Source organism: Hippocampus guttulatus, chromosome 2 (assembly GCF_054856545.1).
Source record: "Hippocampus guttulatus isolate MCC_2025c chromosome 2, RoL_Hgut_1.0, whole genome shotgun sequence".
In the NCBI taxonomy this organism is placed as follows: Eukaryota; Metazoa; Chordata; class Actinopteri; order Syngnathiformes; family Syngnathidae; genus Hippocampus; species Hippocampus guttulatus.
Window position 1 is genome coordinate 19,431,473 of NC_141262.1, and position 10,068 is coordinate 19,441,540.

General features: G+C 42.2%; 1 protein-coding gene across 2 annotated transcripts; it reads right to left on the bottom strand.

Annotated features, from left to right (window-relative positions):
* Positions 1-495: 495 nt before the first annotated feature.
* taf7 (TAF7 RNA polymerase II, TATA box binding protein (TBP)-associated factor) lies at positions 496-9,534 on the bottom strand. Of its 2 annotated transcripts, XM_086101061.1 has the most exons (12): positions 9,314-9,519; positions 8,628-8,704; positions 8,467-8,545; positions 8,150-8,283; positions 7,312-7,432; positions 7,171-7,229; positions 6,666-6,738; positions 6,083-6,196; positions 5,153-5,338; positions 2,505-2,617; positions 1,832-1,891; positions 496-748 (listed from the first exon to the last, which is right to left on the bottom strand). In XM_086101061.1, the coding sequence occupies exons 1-12, from the start codon at positions 9,330-9,332 to the stop codon at positions 704-706; spliced, it is 1,080 nt and encodes a 359-aa protein (XP_085957187.1). In that variant the 5' UTR covers positions 9,333-9,519; the 3' UTR covers positions 496-703. The 2 variants fall into 2 exon arrangements, with proteins under 2 accessions (XP_085957187.1, XP_085957190.1); XM_086101064.1 differs by lacking the exons at positions 496-748; positions 1,832-1,891; positions 2,505-2,617 and adding an exon at positions 4,067-4,148 and having other exon boundaries at positions 9,314-9,534.
* Positions 9,535-10,068: the final 534 nt, after the last annotated feature.

Consider the following 10,068-nt stretch of genomic DNA (forward strand, 5'->3'; position numbering starts at 1 on the left):
ATGTTCATAATTTTATTCGTTGAGTGCAGCACCTCGACGGGGGCAGGGAAGGAATCAATAACTTTAAGATGAATTCTCAATAATTAACAGGAAAGGAGTCCAACTTGAACCATTTCCAAAACCGCACAGTTTCAAGATCGCCCAATGATCATTCTCAGTTTCTCATGAGTGCCAGTGTACTTCATGTGATGGGCGGTGACGGCAGAGGGGGGGAGCAACTGTGTCATAAAATGAGGTTCATTTAAAAGTGTAACCAAGGCAGTGTGAGGAATTAATTCATTCAATTAATTCACAGCAGGAATATATTTGCTCAGTGATTTAACTCACCTTGAAGGTTGATCCACCTTCAGGGGAAACAAAACGATACGCCAGAGTCTCTAAACAGTAAAAAGGCCAAATAAACTTCCTGTCTGCGAGCGTGCATAACAGGAAGCCATCAAGGGCTGCATTCATGGTTTTGACTACAGAAAAAAAAAAACACAGGAAGACACATCATTCTATATTGAAATAAAACACTTTACTGACACGGCTACAAACAACGTGATCTGAGCCGATATGCAAATCGGCGCCCTCACTGCGATCTGTGTAAAAATACCAAACTAAAAAGGAGTGACACAGCAAGTCTGTCAAGGCTCACGTCCTCCTCCTCCTCCTTTTCTTCATCATTCGCTTTTCCTGTAGTGCTGAGGGCGCCCCCTGGTGTTTACTTCTCAATCAGCGAGTCCAGCTGCTCCTGGAGCGAGGCCAGCTGTTGAAAAAGCAGGACAAGCAGGAGAGGCTCAGCGCCAGGATGAACAAGTTTTCATCATGCGGAACCAAAGACATAATTGAGTAAAAATGACATTTCTGAAATGTTGCCCAATGAGCTCGTAGCCCAAAAGCAGGTTACAGTCTACGAGTGTTTCATTATTCACTTGTTCACCAATTTTCTGTTGTTTTTTTTTCCCCGTGTGGAACTGATTCCCAAGGGGGCTGTTCTCGCCCGTTTTTTTTCTCTGCAAATATCAAGTTTGTTAAACGGCCGGCAAACAAATCTTCGTGGCTGGTGCTCTGACCGCCACAGATTTGAGGAGAGGATCACAATTAGGCGGTGAATCTCAGTTTGTCACGTGGGTTAAGAGGGACAGAAGCGCCAACAGGTTGGAAGTCGGACGTTTAGACAGCAAAGGCTCAAACAGACTATGTGTACGTGTGATATAAATGAGCGCAGGTGGCGGTCGGTCGTAGAAAGTGTGTCGCGATCGTTAGAGAAGATGATGCAGAGTGAAAGGGGAACACTCTGTAAAAATAAGATGGCAACATTGAAATCGAGCCTTGCAGTTCACCAGCGATTTATCAAGAAATTATCCGAGTTTTCTCTGTCGTGTTTTTTAATTTTTTAGTTGGGAGGTGTCACAAAAGCAAAAAACATATTTGCTAAATCGCTACCCGGCTTGTTTTCTGCGCTTTTTAGTCAGAAACTGGCGTTTTATTCAAAAATATGCAAAGATGTTGATTACAACAGAACAGAAAGAGGTTTTTTTTCCCTCCTGGTTCAAGATTTTTTTCTTTTTGGTAGGTTTGCTTCAATATTTTGCGGATCTTGAAAGGCGAACACGTTGAAAAGCTTAAGCTTATAAATATCGGCGGTTTTGTTATTGCTCGACAACTCGACGTTTCCTTGACCGAAGCACTGATGCGAAAAACCCTCAAGTGATGCTCCCCATGAAAGCCTAAAAATTCCTGCAGATGCCACAGAATGGCAGCAAAGGACTATCCAACTCACATCAACACAGTTTCTTGGCACTGAGGGGGAAACGCCAGATGGCATTTGATTGCGCGGACATCTTACCTGCTCCATTTCGCGCTCCTCCTGCTGAATGATCTCATCCAAACACGCTTGGAATCGGTTCTGGGAGAAGAGAGATGGGACATTCGTGTGACATTGCCTTCTCGCACCTCCTTGAATTGTGATGGCTTCAAATGCGTGCGACTATCTTCGCTGCGACAGAAAGGCCACCCAGAATGTCAGTCAGACACGGCTGACCTTTTTGCGTGGCGACAGTGATGTTAATGACCGCAGACTGCGTCCCCTCCACCTCCCCACCCCATAAAGGAGGACAGCGGGAGCGCCAAATGGCAGCCGTGTCTGCTCGCTGTACCGCCAGCTCAGCCGTCAGCTTCAACACAATCTGTCCCCGTTTGCAATTATTTCCCCAAACATAACAATTCAAAAACCCCATAGGATCCAACGTTCGTCTTTTTTTTTAAATTCTCATAATATTCTGACATCATTCTGATAAAAGCACACATTTTTTTGTCAGTGTAAAAAAAAAATTTTTTTTTCATTTTTTTTTCCTTTTAAATGACTTTTCTGACATTTCTTGTAAGATTACAACATAATTTAGACGAATGGACTTTTATTTAAAAAAAATAATGACAAAAAAATAACTAACAAAAATGTACGCCTGCATGATTACAACTTTAATCTCATCAAGTTTGTGCGTGCGTGCGTGCTCGCTCACTTTCAGGGCCTGGTTTTCCACTTTCATGATCAGCTCCTCCTGTTGTTTCTTGCGGGCTCGCGTTTCCTGAAGCTTGGCTTTGACGCCGCTGATTTGTACTTGGTACTCCATCACTGTGACCAACAAATACCAGGAAGAGGTTTTAGTCAAGACAAAAACCGCATGATAAGGCGCATAGAATGGAAGATACAATCGTGGTTGCGGTTGCGTTATGAATCCACTAGATGGCGCTATGCTAAAGGGAATACAATACAATGCAATGCAGCTTTTATTGATATCGAGCTATCACAACCTCTGCAGCAGTCACAAAGCGCTTTACAGAACATTTAAAATACTCCGTCCAAGGAATCAGAATATTGATAAGGTGCATCGGATGATAAGGCGCACCGTCGGCTTTTGAGAAAAATGAATGCTTTTCCGGTGCGCCTTGTAGTGCGGAAAATATGGTAATTTATACAAGAATGTGCTCTTGTGGGGAAAGTGAAAAGAATGATGATGTATTTTAAAAAAAGGACGTGAGGTGAATGATGATGTATTTTAAAAAAAGGACGTGAGGTAGTGCACAAAAGCACTCTAAGGAAAACTAAATGAGCCTGGTCAGGACTGCACACAGAACTGCACTTTGGTGCTAAATTACACCAAAACGACGGCTCGCTACCTCGCCTCAACTCTCAACTGTGGCTCCCCTTGCAACTAATCGGAGGCAATTTATTTCCCCTTGCGACTTTTTCCTACAGAGTGTTAGAGTGGCTCGTAAAAGGGAAAAACAAAGATAAAAGATGGAAGAGGGGAGGAAAAACAAAAAAACCCCGATCAGAATTGAACGGTTGTGTAAACTCCCACACAAACCTCTCTGTCTGGATAGAATATCACTAAATAGGAATCATGTGAACACAAAGAAAACAAAAGAGGCTATTTACGCGTCTACCGTCGTTACACACAATCCCATTAAAGGTTGAATATCTCATTGTATGTCAAACATAAACCGAGAACATCCACAACAGTCTTAATCTTAACAAAGCGGCGCATTCGTGCATGTCGTTTTAACCTTGTCACGCACCAGTAATGATACCACGAGAAGCTGTCCACGGTATTGACCGCCGTCCCCGGAAGGGTTATAATTGAATACTTGTCAAATTAAAAAGGTTTCCCTTTGTAAAGTAACCTTTTTCTTTGTCGAGTCCAAATTAGTCCAATGAGGTTTATTTTTATTATATTAGTCCAATTTTTTTTTTTCCTCACGAAAAGAAAAATGTACTCTTGGATCATCACTTTGATTGAATGATTTTTATTCTTGTAGCCAACTTTGCAGTTGTTGGGGGGCAAGAGCAGACCAGCTGGACTTGGACTTGATTGTCCAAAGAGGACTTCTGAGGCAAAGCTGGCGGCTAATATTGCGGGCTGACAGCTCCGTCAAATGGAGATGAAAAGGTCCAGGCAGCTGCCTGCGTTGCAACGCGTGTCAGCGCTGCTTCTCTGTGAAGCACTTCATTCGAGTGAACGTCGGCCTACACATTTCCGTGTGTGTGTGTGTGTGTGTGTGTGTGTGTGTGTTTGTGTGTGAGAGACCTGGAAAACTGGGCTTCAAGAAGTCTAGACCTGTGGTTCTCCAACTTCCTCATCCTTGCATTAGCTTTGGGCCAACTAAAAGATTAGATCAGATGATGACGTATCATTGATCACAAAAATTGGGCATCACCGAAAGAGTTGGTGAAGAACTAAAGGGGTCTTACTACAGCAGGGGGTAACAAAAAAAAATCCCTTTTTCTGAAGAACAAGTGGATTTTTTTTTCCCCTCAAGAATGTCTCTTTCCAGAATAAAGGCATAATATTTCAAAGAATTTAAACTACCAGCGTATCCTTTTGTAAAACTTTGGTCATTATATTACCACTTGGAAAAATGCAACTCGTTTCTCATAAGATGACTAAGTCTCATCTTGACACAGTAACATCTTTTGTTCGTTTACAGATTCAGACTTTACGCTCACAACAAACATTCCAAATATGAATTTTTACGCTTATAACAAACATTCAAAATATGACTTTTTAATCGCAACATGACAGCTCCCCCCACTCCCCTCAAAAATCTAATACCGCACAAACTAATAAACTGGTTACTCCTTCCCATCTCAACTTTGGGGTCTGATACGATTGAGACAAATCACACAAATCCAACATTCCTCCAGGAGAGAAAAAGGCACCTTTGGAACAACAAGTGTATTACAGGAAGAAAGTCCTATTTTATTTTTTTTTTAAGTCAAAATGACTTTTCTACCCTTGCTTAAAATTTGACTTTAACCGTTTCAGGGACAGCGGTTACTCCAGTGGACAGTTTCTCATATTATCAGGATACAGGGTGCAAGAAAGGGTTAATATCACAACATGACAACACTGACTGCAAATTCAAAATGTTCTTGGAAAAAAGACAAACCTCTTAACACGACTAAATGAAAAAAATATCTGAAGATGGCTTTTTGAGTCAAAAGAAAATGTCAATTCCTGTGGCACTTCGAGATACACTTCGGTTGTTAAGTTTCATTGCGCTTCGAATTCAAAAAATGTGTCCCCCATAGGGGCTTCCCAGGACTTGTAATGTAAAGAGGATGCCTTGGTCAAGACACCCGGTGCAATCTTCTGTCCTCTCTCACCTATTTGGTTGTTTGTGTCCGACTCTTGTTGGGCAGGGTCGGACTCATCCAGCTTGTCTTGGACCAGGTCGTCCTCCGTGTCCACGATGTTCAGATCCTCGTCCTCGTGGCGGTCCCCGTCGTCCTCCTCGTCCTCGCTGGAGCTGCTGATGTCGTTAAACATCTCCCGCAGTTCGTCACGCTGGGCTGGCCGGCGTAAAGAGTTATCACCCGTTAACTCCGACTGGATACTGACACATTGCAACCACGGCAGCTGTTGTGAAGGTTATTATTGACCGAGCCATCATATCGAAATGTATTAAGCGAATAACAGTCGTCAATGAGCAGGGACTTTCTACCTGCTGGGCTGCTTGAACTATAGCGGAACCTCCAAAGTGGAACAAAATATCGACTCAAATCAAAATGAATAGAATAGAAAGCCATTATTGCCATTTTATGTTACAAATGCAGCCATGGCACAAAAGGTGATTCTTCCAATTTGGACAAAACGAGATTGGAGTGTAACTCCAAATTTGTGCTAGCTAGCTGGTTTGAATCTCAGCTGTGGCTTTCTTGTGTGCCAGCAAGCTATAGCTAGCAAGCTAAATAAATAAATAAATAAATGTTCGCCTGTTGTGTGACATTTATTTGTTAAAAAATAAAAAGAATTTGAAAATAGTGCAAGCCACTGTAAAAGTAAGCAGTTTGAACATTTGCATTGTGCTTATATATAGCATTTTTTTAACTGTACAGTACTTGAATAATCAACTACAATGTACTGTATTTTATAAAAAACGAAATAAGTATTGTTCCAAAAGATTTAATGCAAATGACTTTTGAGGCTCATTTTCCCCAAAATTTAGTTTACTTTCCAAGTTGTAAAACAAGTTTGGACTTCTGAAGCAAGAATCCTTCCATTTTGGCCAAGTTGTTGGGTGTAGTTAGACTTACTTGAGGATCCGTGACCCATCTTGTGTCCCGACGTGCCAGGTGACGAGTCCAGGTTGACCAGAGAGCCGTGCTGGTCTCCGTCCTTCATGTCGTCCTCTGCTATGACTTCCCATCCTGATCATCACAGGTCAAGGTCAAGGCGCCCAGTTTGTGAATCCCACCCCAAAAAAACAAACCAACCTGGTTTGAATCTCAGCTGTGGCCTTCTTGTGTGCAGTTTAATTACTCGCCCCATGCGTGTGCTCAAACCAAAATGAAAACACTGGTAAGGAGCATTAGCTCGCATGCTGAATAATTGTGGGCACCCTTGCCCTAGACTTCGTAATCTTATAAGCACACCTGTGGTGGTTAATATAAAAATGGCGGGATAGTATGGTCCCTAGAGAACTAAACCGGAAACAGGGAAAAGGCTTGGCCACCCCTGCGGTTTCACATTTTAAGAATTACCTGCTCACATGACCTGCTTTGTTTAGTTTTGTATGGCCTCATGTCAGCTAAGACGAGACGCTGCGGGTCATGGTACGAAAGCAGTTTCTTCCTTGCTGCGTGCTGTGACGGACGAGCGTTTGGGGAGGAAGGATACGAACGCTGACAGCGTCGGCATCTGTGCTCAGCAGCCGCTTCACCTCCTTTTCCACGTCGGGCGATTCGATGTACTGTGAGGAGATGGGGAGAGAGGGAGAGAGAGAAAGAGAGAGAGAGAGATGGCGTGCGGGTTAAAGCACCTGGCCACGTGCCAGTGAGAACATTAGCGATTAGAAAAAAAAGATGGCAGCCAAATCGATGAGACTCAACTCTGCACCTTCGGGAAGATTGATTCAAAAGACGAAGTTGAAGTGTAGCGCTCGGGCATGCGTGCCTTCACTTTGAAAAGAAGCGCCGGTAAAATTGCTTTTTGGTTGCTTTGCCTTCGAGACAAACCAAGATGGAAAGGCTTTATTTATATGTAAATCTAAGGTTCAATAGAGGTGCTGTTATAAGAAATGTAAACGTCTGCTTGGGTAAGAGCCAAAGCAGGAGACGGATGCAAAAAGAGACTAATGAGAGCTGGAAAGGCAAAAAGGAGGAAAAAAAAGTGATGTGCAAACCTTTTTTTTGGCAGTCTTGCGAAATCTTCTCTTGCGCGTGTTCTTGAGGGGGCAAGTGACTGCGGGTGCAAAAAAAAGGTGATTAGTGCGGCGAAGATGATCGTGTGACGCATGTCCACGTGTCCGCGTTTGTCTTCTTACTGCCGTGGTTCCAAATAAACTTCTTGTCCTTGTCTTTGTCCTTCTTCTTGATCTTGGGATCGGTGCCCGTTGGCTCCTCTAAAGGAGGGTAGAGGTCTCCATCTAGTGTACACACTAGCATCTAACCACACAAAGTGAGTACATGACATATTTCGGTTAGAAATAATTGGCAATACACACAAGCAAGCAGTGCAAAGAATAAGCCCTATTTTTTTTTTTTTTTTGCAAATGAGGGCAATTTTTACAGAATAAAAGGTGCAATTCGCATATTGTGAAAATTGTGTTGAAATGATGAAATCCATTGGGTTTTTTTTATATCAATGGACTTGAGATCACGGAATGAATTATGTTGGAAAAATATGGTTTTCTTGTAATGTAACCTTTTACTGTGAATTGGTTCCGCAAAATGTTGTTTGATACACGACCCACGCCAAGTCACGTGCATCACCACACTCCTTTCCCGTCACACGTTAAAAATCGAAGTTATTGTCACATGTTGCTGTAATGTTCTCATTGTTTTTGCACTTTTGGCTCTTGTTCTTATTTCTCTTTTTCTGTCATCCGTCACGTAATTTTCCACACTGCTTATGCAGAGTCGCAGGGAGCCTGTCCCAGCTGACTTTGGGCAAAAGGCAGACTGCACCCTGAACTGGTCGCACAGCCGGGCACACATAGAGACGAACAGCCATTCGCACCCACACCGTCATAGAGCGGGAACCGATCCCACGCTCTCCGCAAACAAGTCAGGCACCGTATTTCATGACTAAGCCACCCTACAGAATGAAAAGGGAGGGATTTGTATTCCTCAAGACAATACTGTACTTTGGTCCTGCTCTACCTGGCAGACATCAGCTGTCTTATAAAAAGTCTTCTTGTCCACTGTTTTGAGAGACTCAATGATGCAGGGCAGGTCCACCAGTTTGCAGGCCAGAGGGACACGGTCTACTCTCACGATGCCATGGCGACCGTCAGCTGTGAATTAATATAAACAAACAAACAAAAAAACATATCTGAGCATCCATCTGATGTCATGGACTAATAGCAGAAGTTGGAACACCACATATATTCAAGTAGCACAAATATTCGGAATCCAATTTTCACTGAAAATAGACTCGCTTCTAAAATGTTCAGATCCCACACAAAGAGGTGACTCACGGTGCAACTCAATGGTGAGTCTGTCCTTCATATTCATACTACTAGACTGAGCAATCCTCCTCACGGTAGATGCATACTCCTTGCAAAAAAAAGGGGGGGGGGTAGAAATTGATCACATTTCATTTTACAGATGAAGGAAATAAAAACCTGCAGATGCTTACTGTTGGCAGCCGCAGGACGAACTGATTCTCCAACTCGTAGGGAGCATCTTCCTTACCTTTGGAGCCAACTTTACCAGCTGGAGCCAAAAAGAATGTCACGTTAACTTGTAGCATGCTCATAACCACAACGCACAATGTTATCTTGTCATCTTTTCATTTCATTTCATTTCATTTCACCTTATTTGTTACGATTACTTTGTTTCATGCTTGTGCATATTCTCATTCATCCACGTCACTTCTTTCTCCGGGCATTAAATCGATTGCACCTTGACTGCTCTGGTTGTTTTTCGTTTCTCATGCGAGAAGGCTTCATCGGTTCAGTCAACAAGGCTTGGTTAGGACTGCACCAGCCCGATTGGTGTGGAAAATCCGACCCTTTAAGCTTTACTTCGTTTCGTTTTTAAAACACTGTGTATGAATGGTACTATACCAATAAATTACCCTTGCCGAGAAATACATAAAGGCATACAGAGCTTCCGCTAACAAATACAGGTATTAAAACTAAATGTAATACAGTTCAGTATATGTTTGGGTTTTTTTTACAGAGCTTCCGCTTACAAATACAAGTATTAAAACTAATGTAATATGTGTTTGCTTTTGTATTGTTGTTTATGATGTTGACACAGAAACTAGCTAGCTAATGTTAGCATAGCAAGCTAACCAAACGAGATGGGCAATGGACGTACCTTTCTGTTTCGATGTCATGTTCGTTTTTGTAATTTCCACGAAACCGTGGAATGTGAAGATCGGGGATTACCAGCCAAGCGTTAAAACTATACAAAATAATGTCGAGGGTTTATTAACCACAAGTGCATCTTTACTCGCCCAACAGAAACATGTCAGTGAAACAACGGAGTTCATGCTGCATTCATGTGCTCCTCGGAAAAGCAACTATCTTCCGCAATAAACTAGACTTTTTGAAGACGAAATAGTTTAATACAACTACAATTACTTCAGCACTGCGGTGCGATAGATTAAAATATCGTTCGAATACATGACATTATCTCCGCCAACGCCATGACGTCAAGTCTCTTTGTTATTCAAGTATTTTTGTGCATAAATTGCACAATACAGTATTGTAATTTTATTTCGTTGACAATAGCAACATTAATACGGGACTTAATATGAAATAAATATTTCGGAATTTATTGGTGAGAAAGGTTATGCAGAGTAACACTTGTATGAAATACCAAATAAAGATTCAATATTGTATTCAGTTCAATAAAATTAATCATGTTACTTTTGGGGATTTAAATTTGCAGCTTCTTCCGTGTAGCTTTTAAGTTGAAGCCTCTTTACACGTCCTGGAAAAAACACAATTTTCACTTCCGGGTCAGAATCGATTCCTCTGTAGCTGTCGTTTTTTACCTGCTCTTCTCGTCCGTGTAAGATATTGGATTCCGCAACGTCGACGCCGCAGCGTTTTAGCTGCCGAATATCC